Source organism: Amia ocellicauda, chromosome 2, assembly GCF_036373705.1.
Source record: "Amia ocellicauda isolate fAmiCal2 chromosome 2, fAmiCal2.hap1, whole genome shotgun sequence".
NCBI lineage: Eukaryota > Metazoa > Chordata > Actinopteri > Amiiformes > Amiidae > Amia > Amia ocellicauda.
Window position 1 is genome coordinate 39,611,189 of NC_089851.1, and position 24,169 is coordinate 39,635,357.

The 24,169-nt window shown below is 33.6% G+C and overlaps 1 protein-coding gene across 1 annotated transcript in view; it reads right to left on the minus strand.

Moving 5' to 3' along the window:
- Positions 1-23,197, minus strand: part of pou6f2 (POU class 6 homeobox 2) — a 166,009-nt gene extending 142,812 nt beyond the window's left edge. Inside the window, exon 1 of the mRNA XM_066689500.1 lies at positions 23,000-23,197. Within this exon, the coding sequence (XP_066545597.1) occupies positions 23,000-23,165 (166 nt within the window). The 5' untranslated portion in view covers positions 23,166-23,197. The remainder of the gene's footprint in view (positions 1-22,999) is intronic.
- Between the last annotated feature and the right edge of the window lie 972 nt (positions 23,198-24,169).

Below are 24,169 nucleotides of genomic sequence, written 5' to 3' on the forward strand. Positions count from 1 at the left end.
ATTTTAGTATTTGTAGGTATGTGTTTGGGTAAAATGAACACTTTTGTTTTATTCTATAAACTACTGACAACATTTCTCCCAAATTTCAAATAAAAACATGAATGGAATGGAATGGCTGCCATACATGTAGAGATGCTGATTTAAGAAAACATTGAAGTGGTTTCTTAATTTTTTCCAGAGCTGTATGTATTTTGAAGTCTATAAACTGCAGTGCAGATTTTTGTTGAACTTCATTCACTTTTTCAGTTTAGTTAAATTCATCTGATGATCTAACTGCATTTACAGGGGACCTTTTTCAGTACAGGGAGGTCTCATTAACACGGTAGCTGCGCTCCTGAAAATTACCGTGCTGCTGAAACCATGTAAAACAAAAACCATTTTGTCATAGGAATACATGTTATAAAAGAAGAGGTGTTCCAATGGAAGCCAGTTTCAGATAAATAGGGGTAAATAAGTGTAGGAAATGAAAAAACTAAACATATTAGCCTTAAATATAAATAGTATGTAATAGATCAATTAATAATACACAAATCTAATATCAGTTACCTTAAAAAATACTTGACCGTGCTAACTAAATTTGTTCATTAATTATTTTACTATGTTCTGGAACCATGGTAAATTAAATCGTGTTAAGCATGACATTTATAATGAAGAAGCAGAAGACACCTGAGACTGTGGCGACACTTCCATTTAAAAATATATATATACTGGATTGCTGGAATTAGTATTAAAACAAAATTTGAGAGAAGGATTTCTTTGGGATTTATTTACACCATGTGTATACATAGAGCAGTCCAGAATGGGAGGTATGTGCCGAAGTGTTGGCAAACCCCAATCAACCCAATAGATAGACGAGCGTTAGCAGGCTGAGCTAGACAGCCTGCGGGAAAAAACACTTCCACCTCCGCAGCAGCCAGACGCACCGGTTGGAGAGCCACTTGACATTCATCAGCTGATCACGAGGGAACACAATAAAAGGACTGTTTCCTCATTCATATGGCTTAAAGTACCTCAGGGGGAAAGCGAGGAGGGTGGCTGGTGAGCATCAGAGCAAGAAAGAGATAAAGAGAGTAGTACGGAGAGACGAGTGACAATGGGATTGAACTTTGATTGGCTGCCTTCTTGTTTGTGATTTATTTACTTCTTGTATAGAGAAGGTCCTGTTTGCACGGTGTATTTAGACTCGAAGAGGAGTTGTTTTTTTCCCATTTGTGTCTGCGTAGTTTTGTTTATTCCTGATATCCAACCCCTGCACCTGTCACTCTCCCTCTAGAGTGTTTCCTAAACCCTGCCTTCAGATCCCAAACACCACACCCAATCCCTGCTACTATTACACTCACATATGTAAATGTTTTATGTAATTTTAACGAGAATATGTGATTAATCACGATAAATTCATGAAAATGTTAATCATTTGCCAGCCCTTATATAAAATCCCTGCTATGATTGTGATGATTTTGTGCTTTTCCTCTCAGATGGTTGTGACTGAGAATTAATAAATGAACAAATAAATATATAAGTATATTTATAATAAATAAACTAGATTTGCTTTTACAAAATACACTGGCTGAATAAGCCCATCAACAGATATTTGGAGTAGCTGCAATCTGAAATTCACACCAATAACTGCTATTAGAGAAACTCTTTGCATGGATCAATTAAGTGGTAACTAGAGAGAGATATTCTATGTCTATGAGTTTGGACTGAAAATGCATTGTATATGAGCACTGGGGCAGTTTTAATTTACAGCATGTACAGTACTTAGCAAAGCAGAGTTTTGCTCAAGGATGTCATGAAAAAACAAATAGTTACGCCAGGTTCCACCAGAATAGGCTGAAGGCACAATGAAGGCATGGCCGCTGCTGTTAATTCATTTATCCTGACATAATATTTACAGAATACAACTATATTTTGTCAGACTAATAAAATATGACAATGAAAACCATACTTCAATGCAAGCCAATTCTGATTCAATTTATATATAGATATATGAGACAAAAAAAGACCTAGAAGACAACCACATACAGATGGGAAGATAAAATAATGTTTGCAGGTGTGACATGGAAAAGAAAAGCTGTAGATCCAAGTGGAAACATCTTGCATAGGCCTTCTTCCAGTAGTGGATTGATATGGTGTGATTGAGAATATATATATATATATATATATATATATATATATATTCTCACTACTCATAATTAGATCTAACAAACTAATCCTTACATTCAGTAAATAAGGTTCCCATTATCTGTTCCCATTTCCATTGTGAAAGAGATCTGATTACTGTTCAATACTTGCAACACTTGTGAGTCAGTCTATCAGGGTGACTTGAACTACATACAGGTCAGTCGGACTGAACGAGATATTCTTAAATTCTCACCCTCCAAACATAAAGTAATGGGACCATTTGCAATGAATTGCCTTTATCAATCAAACACAGATTATAAAGATAATTCTGAAACTAGGATGATGATGATGATGATGATGATGATGATGCCTATTATTATTAATAATCATAATATCATAATAATAATATTGTACATATTAAAATAGTTTGAAATTATGGATGAGCATGAATATGAATCGACAGTAAAAGTATTTAAAGCACTCCCTTTTCAGATAATTAAGAAATAAACAATTTAATTTATTTTGCCATTTATTCCCTTTTATAGACAAATGGGCAGTTACAACAGGACATGTATGTCTTCAAAGATAAGTAATTTGTTAGAGAAAATATTAGATACAGTTCCATCTTTCTGTTTTACCTTTGGGACAGTTAATAATGATGCCGCTTTGAATTTTCTTGTGAGCATTTTAAAATATATTAAATACACGGAATATAGAATAATTCTAGCTTTGCAAAACAAACTATGAGGATCTATCAAAAAATAAGGTGATATTTTCAATGATATTTGAAAAGATTAGACCATATATCTTTGATGTACAAAGTTTTAGATTTATTCAATTGTATTCTAATTTGAAATATTTTTTTGTAAGAAACACTAAAATCTTGAGTCATCTAGACATTCTTCTAATGGTCTAATTCATTTCCAGACAAGGGCTATTTCAAGTAAATGGTCTCTTAACTGTCCACTGTAAAAAAAATAGAAACATAATTAAGGCCCCCTATAACTGACACAGGTCAAGAATAATTCATAGTAAGGTCAGATCAATTGTATTAATCACAAAAGAGAAATGTCATATCTGTATTGGGTTATAAAAGAAAAGCTAATAAAAAAGCCCAGTACTCGTTTATGTATTTGATAGATTGATTGAAATTCTGAGAATTACATTCAGATTCTTAATGTACTTTAATACTCTGCAAATTAGCTTTGGTAATATGCAGAATCCACCTTTTTAACTACATTCATAGCTTTCTTCATATAAGATATTCTTATACTTTCCAATACTGGGGTAAAGTAATTTTAATAATTTGAAACACAAAATAAAGGAATTATATATATATATATATATTTCATTTAATATATTTATATTTTATTAAGCTTGAATAATAAATAAAAATAAGTAATGCTTTATAAAGTGCATAAATAAACAAACAAAAACATGTCCACAAAATAAAATATAAAAATAAAGTACTGTCTTAAAATTTCAGTCTAGTTTTATACATCATGAAAATACAGGTTTATTGGGGGTAAGAAAGCATTCCTTTTCTTTTCACACAAAACACAAATGGTCTCTCATATTTTGTGGTACAGTTTACCTATTATATTACTCCCTTTATGCCTAAATGGGGAAATGGCAACTGTTCCTTAAATTACTGCCCCTATAAGACTGTGCTGGAAGAAAAGTAGACCCCAGCAGAACACCTTACAACATACACTGACAGGTTAAAGTGCTTTTTGGTGTTGTAAATCTAAAACGATACAGTGGAGCTGATATGCCATCTGGAGGGCAGGTACTATACCACCTGAAGGTAATTTTGATGTCACAGCCACAAGTGCTTGAGATGCATTCATTTTCACTATGCATTTTAAAACATAATCAGTAGACATTAACAATAATAGTCCTGGAGAATCCAGTGTCTTCTATCATCAACATCTTAAAAGCTGAAAAAAGTTGTTGCATTGTTTCAGTTAAGCTAATTAGTTGTATCAGGGAGTTATGAGGTCAGATGAAATAAAAACCTGAAGACCCTGTTGCTCTCTGGCACCAAAATTGTGCATCAATAGTTACAGATCCCACATTCACAAGTTCAACCTTGACATACAACCAGTTTTCCACTACAGCTTGGGACCTCCATGCAAAGTTGGTGTTTGGTACAGCCCGGGGACAATTTTCCAAATGTCGCAAACGTGTTCCCATTACACTACTTCAAGACCCAATGATGTAGATTTATAGAATTATATTTTTTTATATAATATATTTTTATCACTCTTTTAACTGTTTTTTATATTCTTCAATAATATTATCCTGAATTTAGCAGGCTGTTATCAAAGATGGGTTTGGTGAACGTGGCCCCTGGATTCCAAGCAGAGATGCTCAGTCTATTAAATTCTTTCTACATTTGGAAATGCGCACTTTAAAGCTCAGGAGGACCCAGGGTTTTCAGTTTTTATTCATAAAGATAAAAATAAGAAATAATCCTGAGTTACCATAATGTGAAATCAGGTTTGATCCCTTGCCTCGTTTAATTAGTACCCTGTGTTGGGGGGATAGTCAGCTGCGTGGAAGGGGTTTCTTGCTACTGTTTCCCATACAGTAAATCTTCTCTCTAAAGGATATGGGCTTATTTTGGTCCCGTCTAACCCCCTTTTACATGAGCAATACAATAGTAAGAACCTCCAGGCAGCTTATGCCATGGACTCGGGTTTGGTCAGATCAATGACAAGTCATGTTAACAGCAGTGTTTAATTCTATCAATATGTGACCAATTGTGTTAGATTGTTTGGCCATTGATTTCACTTAGTGCAGCTGAATAGCTCTGCGAGGAACTGCTTTTGCTGTGTTACCACACACAGTGACACAGGCCTTGCCCTGGCTTTCCATTTCGCGCTTAACTAAACTATATATCTTGACTGTATATCTCTCTCGCTTCCTCTCTCATTGCTTTGGGCATAACACACTGTGACTATAGTCAACTGATCACTAACTGCATGAAAGAAAAGCTGTAATAATCTCTTTAATCTGAAAAAGAAAAACAGTAGATGATGTTAAACTAAAGAACTGAATAAAACAGTTTACTAGTTTTGCTAAATATATTTCTTAATCAAATCTACTAATAAAATGAATTTTAGAATTAATAAAATTAGAATTTTCAGTTCAGAATTCAAAAACCTACATACAATTAATGTACATATTTCTCAGCCTTTTTTGTAAAAGATCAAATAATACAAAATGAAAATATAATGATAAACCAGTATATAATACACAGTGAGATTCTTTGCCATATATATTACACATTGTAACAAAAATATTATGTAACAGTGTAAATAAGTTTTTTTTTTCAAATACATGAAAATTATGTACTTAATACTATCAACAGAGCACACATCAACATAATGTATTAAAAAATATGGTGTGTTTTTAAAAAAACACAGAAATCACATTTATTCACGCCTGCACGCAAAAACTAGATACTACTAAATACTACTTTTGCACTTTGTTTGCACTTATGTTGTAAGTCGCCCTGGATAAGGGCGTCTGCCAAGAAATAAAAATTATAATAATAATAATAATACTAAAATAACACTGGATCAACTTCCTGTTGACTGTAAGTTCATAGGAAGCTTCTGGAACTTTGGAAGATTCCGAAGCTGACCTGTTTCCTGCTACTTTGCCAGGAAGAGGATACAGAGAACATTACCACTACATGCTGTGAGAAAAGTGATTCAGGTGACAAACTCAAATCCAAGGGCAAGGGTTGGAGCTCTCTCCAAGAGAATCTGGCTTTTGAAATTGGCTACACAAAGCTGGTGTTCATAGGAGAGTTGCAAGGAAAATGCCTCTTCTGACAGCACAACATAAAAAGTAGTGGTATGAATTTGCAAAACTGCATGTCACTGAGGCGTGGGGCTGTTATATGGTCAGATTAAACAAATATTGTGCTTTATGGACATACTCATCAATGTTATGTTTGGTACCAAAAAGACAAAGCTCATGTTCAGAAGAACATCATCCCCTCTGTGAAATACGGAGGTAGATTTATATTGGTTTTGGTTTGTTTTACACCTTCTGGTTCTAGTGCCCTTGTTAGAATCAAGGAAAATAATTATTCAGGCATGTATTAGGACAAGGAATGTTGAACAAAAGTCAACACAATGGGCCGGATTAAATCAAAACTTTGACCCACCTGCTAATAGCAAACTACAAACCTGTACATCATAGCGGTTAAATTTCTGATTAGAAGAAAGTGTCATCTTACTAAAAATGTATCCACAACTGAGTACAGCTAAGTAGTTTTCTATTAGCCAGTGGGTAAAAGTTTTGATTTAATCCGGCCCAATGTCAATGTTCTTGATTGGCCATTACAAGCTCCAAACCTAAATCCAATAGAACATTTGTGGTTTGAATTTAAAAAGCAGCTCATAAGCAAAAACCCAGAAATCTGAGGGAGCTGGAAATTCCTGCCAGGAGAAGTGGCCTCATTACAAGTGCTAGAACCTTAAGAAAAACTATAGAAACCATCTCAGTGTGATAAAAGTCAAACAAGGATGAACAACATACTGATTGCAGGGTCGTGAATTCATGTAATGTTTGCGTTTTTTCAATAAACATGTCATGTAAGACATATGCGGCTGCATTCAAACACTTTCATTAGCACTAGTCCTAGGCTACTCAACCAGGAATAACATTCAGTAGTCCAAGACCAGTACTAAAAATGTACATAGTTAATTTATTGAATCACACATCCATGTTCTTCAGTAGTATTACAGATAACATGTTAATTAAAATGTTCACCAAGAACACATATAAATCAATCAGAGGAGTTTATTTTTTTTAATTATTATTAAGAGATTAAAAATACTGAAATCAGAAAATCAGTATTCAATCAACATATTTAAACTATACAATATATTAATAGAACATATAGCAAAATACAAAAAGTTTGTTGGTAAGGAGCCTGTGTCACTTTCACAGAGGATAAAGCCCATTGCATTATTTTGGTATTGAATTGAAACATTGTCAGTTGTTTAACCCGGTGTTGTGCATACCTTGCCATGCTGAAATACAGTTGGGATGAATCAACCAATCAGGAAAGACTACAGTCACATCTGATTGGCTGAAATATTCAATATGGCAGTGGTAATGCTCTCATATTATATTTTTGCATTAATATATATTCAATAAATATAAAAAGGTGATTATGAAATATAATTTTTTTTGCCTATATTCTCCCTTTCTCCAGTCTAAATAATGAAAGATTAAAAAAGGCTAAAAATAAATATGCTGCTTCCACTAGGATATTAAAAAAAAAATAAAATTGCCAGCCGTATGTGTATTACTCCTACTGTAAAATGCAAATTGTTTAAATGGGTATTTGCATAATATGATTAATTTAGTGTTTAATTAAAATTTTAGTGATTATAAAGTGCTGCATAATGTGCATTATTTAAATTTATCAAATACATTTAATAAACTAAACTAAAACACATTGAGAAGAGATTTATTGTATTGCAGATTTACTTATTATTTGCATAGTGTATTGGATTTCAGTGTTACTGTAATTTTTACATAACTATTTTGCCCAGGAAACAAACCAAGAACCATATTTAAGACTGGTTATTACTGTGTTAAATTTCATTAATTAGGGGATGCAGGTATTCTTTTCAATTCTTGTTGTCTCCAAAGCATTAGTCACATTTGATCAATTACAAAAAAGTGTTTATATCTACAGTACAGGACTATCACAGCGACATTGTTTGCTTCTATTAAAATCATCACCTAACCCAGTAATGTAAAGCAATTTGGTTGCTGTAGAGTGGAGATGCTACACACATTGTTACAGACTTTGTAATAACAATACCTTTAGAGTTTTCCATATGTGGTGTTTTTAAGCCTAGAAGTAGGCATTGTACTGGGGTTTATTGTCTGCTACAGTCTCCAGAAACTTTCTTGAAAGCAACAAGTGCAGGGACAGAAGGCCATTGAATAAACATTGCTGCTTTTCTTCTTGTATTCGCCAAACTGGAGCCCTCAACAATAACCTAAAGCTATCTATCTATTATCACTACCGCAGGGCCCTCTTTGTCAGCTTGTTCCCTGTGGACAGTTTTGCATGAAGAGAAAAGTAATACAGCATTTAAGATAATGGAAAAGAGACTTTTAGTTATAGGTCAATATAGCTTTCATTTTTAAAGCCAGAGACAGCTGGAGTGGTTCACCAGAATGCCACCATAGGCATTATCACTTAAGACAGTTTAAGAGCAATCATTCCATAATTAAGTGTCCTGTACAGATACAGACATCACGTGCCTCTCAGGCCCCCAGGCAGGGTACATGACGCTGCCCCTCAAGCCATGGACTCTTGTCAGTGTTTTATAGCAGCATGGCTTATCAATTTACCCGCAAACAACTTCCTGAAGTATTAACCCAAGGTAATTATTCATCAAATATGATTATGCTGTCTATAATGTAAAAATCGTAAATGCAGGGATGGAATTTTTCACTCCAGCGGTTTGACGATTGTGGCAGTGGGCCGGGGTAATTACCAGGCCACTCCAGCTGGTGGCTTGCAATACTGGATCAGAAGAGAGAGAGAGAGAGAGAGAGAGAGAGAGAGAGAGAGAGAGAGAGAGAGGGGGGCAGGGAATGGCAGAGCGGTGGGGGGTGGGGGGGTGTAGAGGGCAATAAATAACTAAGGAAGCAGGAATATGAGCCTTGCCAATCGACGTGGGGAAAATTTCACAGCTGCTGCTGGTGATAAATGAGAACTGGTGGCCTGGATTCTAATCAATACATGTAAATGCTACTCATTACAGCTTTTATACACACTTCTCAATTAGCCTTTCCTCCCACTGGTAACAAGGAATGTCATGCTTTCTGGACTGTGAAAGTGCCACTGCCTCCGCTTCACCTGTCTCTGCTGAGAGCTGAGAAGCAGGTCCGAGGGCCTTGGAGGAGCAGTTTGCTAAGGAAAGTGTGGATCTAGTCATGCACTTTTAACATAAGTACAAAAATATGTTGAAGATTAAATGACTAAATACATACATTTAAAAATAGAGAGAGTTAGAACAGTGGCACTCCCTAGCCATTTATTTCAATTAATTTCACTTGAAAGAGGGCTAGTTATTGAATTTTTCCCCATTTAAGAGAAGGACAATGTTTGGACTTATTTGTATTTGCAACTTATAAGATCCCATCTTGTCCACAACTTGTGACTTAGAGGAATCTCTCTAAAATATCCTACAGAATACAGTTTTAATAAAAAAGATGATGATAAGTAGTAATGTTGTAATGTGTTATTTTCTTATAAAAAAAAAAACATATTTACAATATAAAGTTATAAGGAACTGTAAACATTTCCATAGTGCAAAGTATATCATTAATAAGTCGAGGAATTCATTACAAATAATAAAAAGTATAACACATTATGTAATAGTGTTAATATTAAGTTACAAATCTTAATAATGTTTTATTTTAAATTTGTAATTTTATTTCATATACATTGTCCTGCTTCTTCAAACAGATTGATCTGTATTCTTGATTTATATTATTATTTTCGTTGTCACAAATGAAGGCTGATGATTCTTGATTTGTTATATATTTATGAACCCTGATAATTAATTCATAGTATATTTTTTATTATTCATTCATTTATTTGTATACATTTTCCTCTACTAAGAAGACGGTATCTATGGTATGGACAAATCATCAATATTCGTAAATTATTTTTTAATTCGTAAATTCGATTTTCGTTTGAAAAATGATAACCACGAGAACATGGTTACAGTGTTTGTCGAACGTGGGAAATCCTGGGGAGGATAAAAGTGACCTGCCTAACAAATGAAAAACTATACGTCAAGATATGGCATGATAACATTTTTTCCAGAAAGCTGTAAATGAACCATGCTGAAATGGTAACTGTCATCTTACATTGCATCTAGACAATCTAGCACAATGTAGGCAAATTAAAAGCTCCCAATGGCTATGCATCTAGTTTAAGTCATTCGATATCAGGGAGTGACAGGGACCATTCAGGAGACCAGACCCCCGTGTAGCACTCCACTCAATTTGACCTATCCTCGGGGGCATCTGCCACTAATGCTGTTTTTATGCCCCACTTTCTTCTCCATTTGCAAACACTGAATACTTTCCATAGAGATTGTTGTATTTCGCTCATCTCCCCAGTGAATCTTGGCAAAATCAATAGGCATCATAATAAACTAAAAGAGACCCCTTGTGATGTTCGGTCACACGTATACTCACAGGAGAAAAAAGTGTTATCATACAATGAAAGGCAAAAAATATATGGTAAGCCTGTCATTTTAAAGGTTTCTCTGAAGCAATATTTCCATTCCTGAGAAATAATTAAAAAAAACAATCTTATTCCGGCTTCAAATATGAAATAACATAATAACTTCCTTGGATAGTCCAGCATTTTTTTCTCACTCTCTCTCTCTTTTTTATTTTTTGATTCCTTCAATCTTCAGTTTCAAAAGAAAGTGAATCAGCTAGAAGGACAAAAGGTTATGTATTAGTACTGGTCATTGCTCAAAGAGTGAGAGTTATAAATAATAAAGGATGGAGAAGGACAGAGGCCACTAAAATATACCTCAGGACCATAGCAGTCTAGTCAAAGTGGTGAATGTAATTTCAACTTAAAAACAGCACTGTATCATTGCTATGATTAGGTGGCTGGTTCAATTTTAAATCAGCACCTGCTATGTCAATTTGCTGTATTGAAATGTGTCTTGATCTTGTTTATTGTATTTCCCAGTTTCTGAAAAAAATCGTAGACATATTTCTGTTCAGGTTTCCTCTTAACTGATTTTGGGATTTGCTCTTCTTTCCCTTCTGTGCTGTAATTCCACAGCATCTATATGTATTTCTTTCTTTTTGTATTGAATCACATTGAAATAAACCTGTTAACCATTTCCATTGATTTTGTTGTCAGGTATTTTTTAAAGAGACCGAAAGATAGTAAGATAATATTCTATGGAAGACAGACATCGTAGAGGTATATTAGGAAACAGTTAATTACCATTAAATGTATCTGGAAGTAAAAATAGCACTGCTCTCAAATAGATCACTTAAACAAAAAAAGGGCCAGGAAATTTACTTGGCAACATTTACAACTGTCATATCCTCAGAGGAAAACTGCATATTAATTAATCCCTTCTAATCTTTTACAAATAGTATAATTTTAACTTGTGCTACATACAACCCAGATTATGAAATGCTTGAATTCAGCTAAGTGGTGTTTTCTTTTTTCTGATAACTAAAATATGACCTATATAAGGAATCTTCTTATTTTTTGATGTTAATAAACAATTATGTAATTAAAACAAGCAGTCAAAATCAAAGTGTAATTTACTTTACATAATCCAGCCACAAAATTACTTTTTGAAATGGTGAACAGGCAGTAAGTGTCAAATTGGCTTGTTGTTTTGATTTTACCATTCAGTTGAGGTTTGCAGATTAAATATGTTACATAAATTAATACATTATACAGGTAATAATAAAGTAATAATAACATTAAGGTACAGTTGTTTTAGGGCAATAAAGGTCTAAAAAGTATCAGTTGCATAGTATACAATTTCTCCATGGATTTTTAAATATGAAACCCTTTAATGTCATTGTTTCTGTTTTCTCAATTTAATTAAATTATGTACTATGTCATTGATGTTTGGACTGGAACTGAAAATATATTCTTAAAATATATATTTAAACTTAAATTTGAAGTTACCTTAAATAATGACCTGGGACTTCCTTAACTATAATTGGTCAGTTACTAGTTTACATCCATAAAAAATAAATTGCAATTAATTAGTTGTGCCGAAGTTTAACAACTAAGGTTTCTTTCAAATCAATGTATTACTTTAAATATACAATTATTGAATGTCTTGTTTCGGTAATATTCCCCTAAGATTGACAATAAAATTGTGACCCAGATAAAGAAATGATCTAATTCACATTTAGTGTTGTTTCTTTGTTTTTCTCATTACTCAATAATGACACAATCCTGGAAACCTAAAGTTAATGTAACGTCAAAATAATATATCATGACTAATCGATTGTCCGTTAAATTCTATTGTTTTACTTTTCACAATCTGCCAACTATGGCTTCATAACAGAGGAATTGCTCACCCCATACAGATATATTGTCACCCTTAATTTTCATTCAGTACTGCCAGTGCCAACTTCAAACAAAAACTATTTATAGTCATAAATTAAAATGTACAAAATTGGCACCAGAACACCCCTTTGAGACAGTTAGCACATTGGTCTACATCAAAAACAAACAGATTTTAGTGTTCATATATATATATTGGCTTGAGGAATAACTTAAAAATAGAGCTCAAGGCAAACATAAAGTATTACAAAATATATTACACATGCTTTGTGCAGAGTGCATTAGTACTTTTAGATATCAGCAGATATTCGCTGTGCAAAAGAGGCTGCGAATGACACTGCAGGCAAGCTTTTCTCTACGTACAAACCTCATTCTAAATTGTATTTTGGGCTACTTTATTACTTACCCTAACCATGGTGCATTAAAGCCTTTGCATTTACATGACAGCTGAATGCCATGCTTCCCATTTTCAGCTAAGGTAATTACACAAACATAATGTGCTGAGGCCCAGTGAGAGCACTGGCTGAAGAAAGAGCCCCTATGAGAGTGAAACCAAGTGTTAAATAATCAAGTCATAGCTTCGCCTTGTTACTATCAAAACAGGTTTTCATTGAACATTTTTCATATGGCTTTCTGTTCAAACCGGTCATAAAATTGGTGTTTTTGATCAATCTCCACTGCTGTATTTTCAATGGTTCTAAAAAGCTGAGGCTTACATGCTTCCTAAAAAACTTTAACTGTCCCTTTCTCATCTACTAGTTCCATGTTTTTTTCATCTTGAATGGTGTCTGTTTCTGAAGTCACCACATTTCCTCTGTTCCTGCATACAATACTCAATTACGCAGTGGTGTTATGTTGGACTTCTGTCCTTCCTTTCAGCTAACACTAACACAGATATTTGTGACACATGAGTGATACAATCACAAAGTCCAGATTTAAACCTTACAATGTTTACTTACATTTCACAAATGTAAAGTCCTTAAAATTGTCTAATTTTTAAATTCTTAAGCAGCTTAAATCAAACATGTTTCACCCAAAGTTAAATTTAATTATTGAGTTATGTTGTCAATCCATTGAGTGTGTGTGTTTGTTTGTTTATTTTCAAAGAAGGCTGCATTTAAATTATTAATTATACTGAATGTATATAAGGTGACATTATAATATAGCTTTGGTACCAATTGTTTTGGCATATTAGGTTCAGTTCTTCAGGAAGTGAAAGGAGTGTTTATAAAATTCAAGCCTTTATTTACATGGAAGGATTTTTGGGAATATTAATTTTAAAAATCCCCCCAAAACAATACAAAACAACCGATTTTAACCATCCGACCAAGTGTGTTGCTTGGAAACATGTTGGCAAGCACTCCCTAAAAGCAATTTCCGAATGACAAAACAATATCACTCCACACTTTATTGAAAAACAAAGCAAAATGATAAAAGAAATACAAACATCTTGACTTCCGAATAAACACATATATAAATAATATATAAAATGTAGCCAATATGTTCCTAAGCCAGAACAGGTTTTGATTTGAATGGCTTCTGATCAGACAAATCAATGAAAGTTTTTCCAGCTGCCTGTGACCTTTCTCAAATTATTCCTCCATTTTGGCTGAATCGGAATAAGTACAGGCTATTTCATGCAGACGCTAAGTGTGTGAAATAAGTGCCCTTGTCGCTCCTGCCAGACTCCTCTTGACAGAATGATGATAGAAGCATCACATCCTTGGGAGAGTAAATGCAAACTGACAAGAGATGAGCCTTTAGATGTTGAATATAATACCGAATTGTGTTTGAAGTGTCTTATTATCTTGTCTTTTGATGTTTGAAGGGGTGGTTCATTGGGGAAAAAAAGTAAAAACTGTACACATCCTTGCCATCGAAAAAAAAATTGTTTGGCCTTTAACAACTGCTTTTCCAACTAATGTCCATTTTTCCTTGACAATAAATATGGCAGATCTGTAGGAAGTGACAAACAATTTACTTTACATGTCAAGCTTTATGGCTTCTGAGAGCTGGAGCAGAAAATTATTTTAAATACCCTCAAAATGAGCATTTAAAAAGACATGGACAAAAACATTTCATCATCCCAAACAGAAATTCTTTTCTTAATGTTGTTGAATACGGGGTGGGGGGGAGAGGTCATAGACAATTACTGTCATTACCTTTTCCACTTGGTATCAGGCCCACACATGCACTAACGCACACATACACACATACCTACGCAACCAAGCACTCCCAGCAAGACAAACATGTAAACTTTCCACTTGAGTTGAACCTGCTCTGGTGATTGATGGGAAAAGGGCATTGACTTTGGAACATGAAGGACATCGGTAGCAAAGACGTCACTATATTTAAGTTGAAAGGGGAAACAAAATCAGCAAGCCACAATAATAAAGTTCTAGGCCGTTCAAGGCACCACGAGAAGAAGAAAAGGCACAGAAAAATGTAAAGGTATTAGGGGAATGACAAAATAAAAATCTCAAAAGGCACCATGACTGTCACCCAGAACACATCTGAAGTGTTAGCAAAACTTTGGTGTTAATTTCAGATAATCCCTTTGAGCTGTAATACCAGAGGAAGGATTAAAAACTGTTTTAATGAAGCTATAGATTTCCTTTTTATTGCACTGTGGTTGTTGGTTGGTGTTAACTTTGTTTTTAACACCATTCTGGAAGTAGAACAAATATAAGTAGTTGGAGTTGCAATGTCTTTTATCAAAATGGATGGAGATTTTTAGGTCCTGAAAATCTGCACTATCTACGTATGTGGAATTACTGTCCAAAGATACTAATGTATGGATCATTTATAGGTGACTTTTTCAGATAAGTATGGGTCTGGCATGAAAGATACATCTTCTGTAAGTTTGATGGTCAATAAAATATAAGCATTTTATGAAAAAAAGTACATCCATTTAGTTAAATGAAAATTGCATTTCTATACTATTCATAGAATGATAACAGCATATTAAACGTATTAATCCTGTTCAAGCAATATTCTGACCGTTTTTTTATATTCATTTTTTAAATTCTAGTGAAATAGTACTCAATGCATTCGCAAAGTGTCAAGCTCTTCGAAATGTCAATTTCTAACCAATGTTTTGTTCAGTGTGAATCATAAGAACTTTTATATTTACTAATTTGAATGGCATCTTAGTAAGTCAGGTTTTATTGAATATGTTCTTCCATTGTCTTCTCTTCCTGTTATAGTTCTGCAGAACATAACTGCAACCCCTGCTCCATCACAGACACAGGGGTAGGGGTAATGTTAACAATCCATTCAGCAACCTGTGAAAATTTAAAAATTCCATTCTCATGTCTGTCTGCCCTTTGCTATTGAACTAACAATTTCATTTTTTTGACCCTAAAATTTGTGAGAAAATGAACTCTATTGTAGAGAGTTCATGCTCCTGAATTTGCCTCTGTTGAGCTGTAATATGTTGGCTTCTATTATTGATTTTTGTCATATTATTCTGTAGTTTTCTTATAACTGAAACCAGCACAAGTTAGCTGTTCTCCTTTTTCTTTATGCAAAATTGATAAAGAGATATATAAAAAACACACACACACAGGAACAAAAGTTTGTTTTTGGTTTCAAATGCATGTGTCAGTGGCGATAAAGTAACTGTGAGGGTTAAAGGTGAGAAAAATGTGAACAAATCTAAATTTATTAAGAAACTGTCAATCTTAAATTTGATTTGTAATCATAGGCTTGCATTATTAAGTAAAGAACAAACAAAGCTTGGGATAGTGGAGAGCACAATCAATGTTACACCTTGAAGTTGTATGAGCTTAGATACACAGAAACACAGAAAAGTGTTCAGCAAAAGATGTATATGTCCAATACCCATGGAAAGGTATTACAAAACAATGTCATCAAATATGAATATCAACTCTCTAATCACTCAACGCTTTGATATTTTCAATAGAAAATGAAGGCCAAATTAAATTATTCATTCATCCAACCTGACAAATACATATTTCAAACCCAGTACATTTATTTATGTTTTTAAAAGCTATTTTATTATCATTTAGAGATGATCGTTGTTGTTGTTTTTTTCTTTTTACAAAATTATCACATTTAAATGACCTTTTATTGAAGCAGGCCCCATTTTCCTGAGTTGGTAAGGGATTTTCTTGTGTACTTATTTTCCTACGCACCACACCCATGTTTGTTTTACTGTATTATAATAAGTATACTTAATTCTTACATATTCACTAAATAGTTTCAAACACCCCCCATAAATAATTGAAACTCACAGGACAGACACCTGGTTTAACAGGTAAAAGAACTAATGTTATTTTTGAAGTCATTACTAAATAATATAAATAATCATATGAAGAAGTAGAAAAAGAAGAACATTAAGAATTATAAAATCACTAGACAATAAAAACTGAAAAGGCTCAAAGTTGTATTATATTTACAGGTTACGTTTTTAGCAATGAACTATGCTTGGTTACTAAATTCAAGCACAACTCGATACATTACTTTTCATTTGCTTATTCAGGTTGTGAAAACATTTTCCATCAAGAATCTACTTTATAATTACATCAGTTATATAACTCAGCGTAAGTGCCTAATCATAACATTGTACTCATAATACAATATTTCTAAAGTGATGAGGATTTGATAGAATTAACTATGCAAGTGCAATTTGCATAGCAATTCAGAAAGGATTCAAACTCTCTCCAGGATGGTTTAACATTTGATGGAGTAAATACAAAGAATACAATTAATAAGAGTACAATTCATTACAACTAAAGGAAATTATCCCCAGGTTTTAATTTTAATAGCCTAACTGTTTCAGACAGCAATTCCAATAATCCAGCATTTGTGCTATCTTGTCTCTACTAGTTTTCTCTTTTCAAAACAAAACATAATGGTGACAAAATACAGACTTCACTCCAAGCCAACATCCCATACAATATTCCTGAGATGCACTGTTATTCTATTTATTGTTGTTTTAAAATGCCTCAGATTTAGATTGGAAAGCACATATTGAACGATTGTGGCTCATAGACCAGTTACAGCTCTGTACCCATGAGATGTGTCCCAGGCTAACGGAGGTATAAGACCTGGCAACTTCTGTGTAGATATTACTCACACCTGGCTTTGAGCAATATAGTGTCTCCGTCTCTCGTTCCCATTCTAGTTGTTCATCACTCAATTCAGCAACTAATTCTTAAAACTCCATAGAGGGGCAGGGATTCCTGTTTCCTGTTTTTAAAATGAAATGTATATGAAGTACCACCAAAACAAATCTTATTTTTTTGCCATTTGCCATTATAGTCACTGCTGCACTTTCTACTTGTATCAAAGTCTACTGTGAAGGAAAGCCTACCAGCATGATAACACACCTTCCCAAATTGTCTCGTCTGTGTAGCAGTGCCTCATGGGCAGTGTTGTTGAAGATGCACAGTGGTTGGCTCAGAGTGCTGAGATAATCCTATCAACCTCCCCTGGCTGTTTTAAGACACAGCCTTAGGGCCGGACAGTGCGGACACGTCTCAGAACTGACAAAGGTTTGGAAGAAGTTTTTGGGTCCATCTGCTGTTTTTGCCATCGACTGACCTACAAGCTTAATATAATATTTTTCTCCTGGAGCTTAGCTTGTTATAACTACCATCTATTTTCATTGCAGCTCTTGTTTGAGGCTTGAGAAAAATGGCAAGATAAATTATTAATATTCAAAGGTGAATACATATGTAGACACATATTTACACATGTATATATATAAATATAGCTCTATTAAAATACTAAATGCAAACATACATATTGCTTATTTGCATATAAAATCTATAATAATAATTTTGTTGTTGTGTTATGATATCATTATGTTACGCTTGTGTAAAAATATGTTCTGTATGTTATTCCACAATTAAAATATTATTCTATTAAGTCACAATACACAGACGCAAATACTCAAACAATGCTGGAGAATAAAAGATAAAATAAAAAAGGTGAACAAAAAAACATGACTCGATGGTTATTAAAGAAACTTGTTACACTGGTGTTATGAAACTATTATTGTGAGCTTTCTTTAGTGATTCTAGCCTTGGGATATTCTTAAAAATTTATTAACCTGACAGCAGGAAACTTTACACAGATTGCTCCCTAACAGCGTTGCAGACTAGAATCACTAGGTAACTCACCTCACTCTTTAGTATTCAAATCAGACGAGGGGCACTAAGTGGTGGCACAGACACACTGTTCCTACAACTAGACTTCACCTTTTTGTCGCCATCAGTTCCACCATAGAAACACACACTGTTAAATAAACTTAATCCCCCTCCATTTATTCTCTCTCTGTCTTTTTTTTCGGCTCGCCTTTGTTACTCTCATCTATTTTCTCCCCTATATGTGGTTGTCTGATGTATTATTTATCTCAAAACACCAACCAGCGGGGTTTTTAATCGAAGACGGCTTCAGTTTTTGACAGTTTCAAATTATCTCTGTTTACTGGTTGCTGACAGGTAGGTATGCTTCGACATCATTAATCTATTGGCTAAAGTTGCTCAGCAGACGTTGTGTCAGTTAATGAAATTATGAAAGTTAGAGCCCAGCCACTTCTTTGTAGTCTTGCACACACCAACAAAAAAAATCTGGGAAGAGCAATATTTTCAGCTGTACTCTGATTTGGCTTGAGATAACACAGACACTATCAGCATGCTTTTCAAATAACTTCTTATGCTGCTGCTTTTGAAATTCATGCTGTTTCTCTAATAATTTAAATCACTCTTTCTGTAATGCTTTGGTACCTATGAAACTGACATGGAGATTAACCAACACTAAGATAATACCTTCACAAAGGAGAAAGTACCCAATAATAACAGTTTCAAAGAACTACTTTCATACAATATCAAAACAAGAAGAGAAACATATTGGTATTGCTCTATCCTATTTAGATAGTGCGGCTGTAGTAGTACTAACTGACCTACAGTTAAATCACTCATTCTCTTGTTTTGCTTTGCTTTGATTAGGGTCACTCTGGAAGCAACAAAACAAATGCTGTGCCATACTATATTTCCCTCCCTCCTCTGTTGAAGATGTAAATCTATCAGGACAGTTAACTGAAAACATATGTCAACAGAGAACAGGCTTTAACTTGTGATGGCTTTGATGCTAATTGGAGCTAGTACAAGAAAAATATCTTTAAATGTCTTCAAGTTGTTAATTTTTTAAACCCCCTTGCATCCAAATTAGTAAACAGTATTTCTTCACCCAGTACTCTAACTTAGAGCCCACATTTCAAAAGCAGAGGCAAAAGCCACCTCACTGAAAAAGTCCCACTGATTTAAAATACCTCTGTATTCATATTCATACTTTTACATAGGCAACTGTGTCTATACTGTAATTCATCACATTTCATCCTGCAATGATAAATCCTCTTGTTATGATACAACTATAGTACAACTACAGTTATTTATATTAGCCCCCACTATATATTTTGCAGCGTGTTCAAGCCAAACAACAGTATTATAATCATAGACAGACAGAGGTCAGGCCCAATTAAGGTGGTTTTAAAACACTACTGTTAATTGTGTGTAATGTAAGGGTTATATGTGGTGCATAATATACTATTGTTATTCATTATTATTAATTATAATAAGAAGAATAATGATAATAACCTTTTTGTCAACAGATAATGTGAACTGGATTACATTTATCATGCCATTATGAGTATCTGTGTAATTGTTTTTATGATAATATGAATATTATCTATGAATTACTGTTATTATTTTCTAATATTTTATTTCTAAAATGTTGTACAGTAAATTTTATTTTGTAAAATATATTCTTTGTTGTTTCTCTGAACTGTTTCTACAAACCAAAACAAGTAAAGATACAACTGCAAAAAAATAACACACTGCAGTCACAAACAGTGCTAATATCTACAGAAGAAAAGATGAGAATAGCCTCAAACCTCACTAAGCATAATAAAACAAACATTTTTAGCTTCTTTTAATCTTACTATTTGTTTAACTGAAACTAAAGCATAACAATGGATTATGAAGAAAAACATTTTATAAAGTATTACAACTATATATAGATAGATTAACAATCATTCTCTGTAAACTGTAGTTTGACATTCTCGCTAATACTCCTGATATATATAATATATATATAAAGTATTGTACTTTCCCCTTTATTCATTTTTCAGGCAAACATCTGCATTTGAATATTGTATTGTTTGTTTTAATATTTTAATTTCGCAGAAGTGCTTTGCATCATACTACATTACCAACATCTCTGCTATAATTGTATACATTTTTGTATTGTCCAAAATGAATACAATTATATACACCCTTGAGTTACAAACCATGCTGACATTAGCCCTGCAGACAGGCTTTAATCTGAGAAACAAAGCATAAGTGAAACACATTCAAATTTCGCTGATGGCTTTCCTACTCCAGGAAAGGGGGCCGGTGTCATTCATAAATCAAACAGCCCCACATGACTGGAAAGACAGTTCCCCTCCATGCCTGTTTTAGTGTGTACATCCAGGCTTTTCCTTTATTCTAGGCATCAAGACCCCTTGTTACTTTTATTATTATTATTAGTAGTAGTAGTAGTAGTATTATTAGTAGTAGTAGTATTATTATTATTATTATTATTATTATTATTATTATTATTATTATTATTATTTTAAAGCCCTAATGTGTTGTGTGTCCCAATTAAAGACAACTGAATGAAACAATCAAACTCTAATTTCAACTTTTTTTTGTACTTTATTTTATATTTTCAGTATATTTTTAAATGCTTGAACAATGTCTCAGCAATTGTATCCAGTGAACCTTCCTCTAGTGCAATAAATACACATTTTCTTTCTAATAAAACCAGGTAAAACACATCCTAAAAAGAAAGAAAATAAGGTATTTTTTTAATGATATTGCAATTTACATTTAATTTTCTGTAATATTCTACAATAGCATCATGAAAGTTTTGGGTTTCTTTTGGTATTGGAGAACAGCTGCTGCAAGTGGCCAAGTCCCTGGCCTACATGTGGAGATATATATGGTCATTGCCTGAGTCAAATCTTGCGAGTCTGAACCTTTTTCTGGCCCAATTAAGTTATGCCCATTATTTCAGCAACCTCAATATGGAAGAGCCACAGGACAACTGCACCATAACGATTTCCCCCTCCAATTTATCGAAGGAAATATCATGTCATCAGTATTCAAATACACACCAAAACATCCCAACAACAAGATTTTACAAATAAGAGAAATGTATAGCAATATAAAACAAGGTATGAAAGCAATTGTACAATCTTCTAAAATATTAAAAATGAAATATAGATATCGGTACTTAAGTAGAAACAAAACATATGAATGTATTGCTACAAAAGGAAAATTTTCTTAAGAAAATATAAATATATTCATAATTAGATTTTTTTTAATGATCAACTACTAAATAATACTTCTAAAATAATGTAATTGTCACTCTAATTAAGATACATGGTAATGGAGGGGCCTTGTATATTTGAACCATTTTTGAATAAAGTATTGATGTTCAGAATACCCAAAATAACTTACAATAACATGGAAGCCCTGTCCTCGTACATTTAACCATTTACTGATGTTTTCATATAGTGGTACTATTTTCAAGACTTATAACAACATAGAGAAATACTTTACAATAAACAACTTAATGTATTATGTATTATTTTGTCATTATTTTTAATATTATTATCATCATCATCATCATATGTTGGAAATAATATTATTCTCAGTATATTTACAATATTACAATATTTTCTATATATCAGTTGAATTACACATATTGTGTTTATTTGCTAGGCCTATATTACATAAATATGTTCCCTGACATGTGACAAACAAACATATTTTTGCATGTGTAAGTTGCCAACAACGAAACACATCTCTTTCTTTCTTGTTTTCTTTTTTAGTTACATCTAGATGTGTTTTTAAAGAATAGCTAAGATGTTGAAAAATGTCAGCTTCACTGATGAATGGTTCAGTGTTTCCCTTGCAACCAGTGTGCCCTAGTTTCTCTCGCACCCTCACTGTGTGTTTAATAAAATGTAACAAAATACACTTTTATGTCTGCTATGAAAATACTGTTCAGCCAGGGCTTGAGTTGTGGCTCTTTGACAAAACAAAATAATCCTAATAACAAAGGTCTGCGATTATTGAATTTTAAAATTATGAGCCAGATCTGCTAAATTTGTAAATAACTTGAATAACCTAAGACAAATATATATATGACATATCAGATGGAAATGTTATTTTCTAATTTTAAACAATCGGTTTCTTTTGACTGACACTGAATACATTGACTTCGGTGACAGAAGGCAAATAATAAATGCAAATTCTGTACAATGATTTTTCTTAAAACAATACAAATTATAATAGTAATAAAAAGGTTATTATAAAACAATGTCTAAATATAGGAACGTTACAAGACAATTTTGATACAGCAGAGTATTCATTGAGAGCAGCTGTTTCCTCCCACCATCAGCCTCTTCACACCATTGAAATGAGCTGCACGTGTCTACAACTTTTTAAAGCAATACACATTAAATACTCTGTCTGTACTGCATACAGAATACTTGAGGAAAACCCAAGACACTTTTCCCACTCACACCAGCGAGGTTTGAAGCTGAACTTTTCTTTCACTGAAATTTGAAGCTGATTTCCCTAAACTGGATATCACACCTGCTCACTAACAGGCTACTTCCGAACTCTCCAATAAGACATATGTTCAATTTTAACATCTCAACAGACTCACCAAAGAGCTTGCTGGGAGTGTCCTCGCTGTCATTTGATTCTGCAGGCACAAGCAGAGACTCATTCAGCTCGCTGTCTGAAGTAGCTGCTTTGTCCTCGCCCCTCAGCTCCGCGCTCATTTCACTCCGGAGCGATAGCAAAGGCTTACGGAGCTGCCCAGTAATCATTGGATCCTAGAATGAGCAAGAGACCCAGGTGTAACGTGGTTAGCTTTGGTGTTTGCTTTCTCTCTCTCTCTCTCTCTCTTTCTCTCTCTCTCTCCTTCTCGCCTCTCTCTCTCTCTCTCTCTCTCTCTCTCTCTCTCTCTCTCCCTTATCTGAGTATGATGCTGCTCCTGCTGTTATTGCTGGCTGCAGTCAAGTGAAGAGCTTTTACAGATCGCATGAGTTTTCCATTACTCCCCACCCTATTAAAGGTCTATACCAGCTATGGTTATTTCAAATTAGCATTATATATATATATATATATATATATATATATATAGTATGTACACACACACAATTAGTGTATATATGAATAGATAGATACATTAATATCAAGGTAATGACTGTGCTATTAAGAACTTATGGTTTACTGCAATCATAAATGTAATTAATCTGATTAGTCTGAATTATTTGCTTTATACAAACATGTAGCCCTCTGACAAGTAAGAAGTCATCAGTGACTGTACTGATATGTAATGTCCAACTCAGTGCTCTTTATTTCAGCAGTTCTTGCATGCTAAAAGTACATGGCACGATAAAAATAAAAATAAAAAAAAGCAAAGTTTTGCACATACATTGTACAAAATCTTGTCCTGCAAAGATTTGTTTAAATATCCATGGCAATGCAAACTGACACCAGTTTAAATGCATCAAGCTATCAACTGAATAAAGTCACCTTAATAAATGAGAGAGGGATGCATTACTAAAATAAAACTGCTAAATTTACACCTCTTTAATTAATACACCCTCATTATGCACTGATGTTTCCACTTTCTGCATCCACACTTCCAAGAATCCAAGCAACTCTGATATTAAAATAGACTTTAGAACGCTTCTAACATACAAGAATAAACCATAAAGAAATGAATCCATACTTACTGAAGTGTTTGTTTTCACACTGGGTTCCAGCTAAAAGGAGACCAAGGATATTTTACCCAACAGAGGAGTGAATTCCAGGTTAGCAAAAC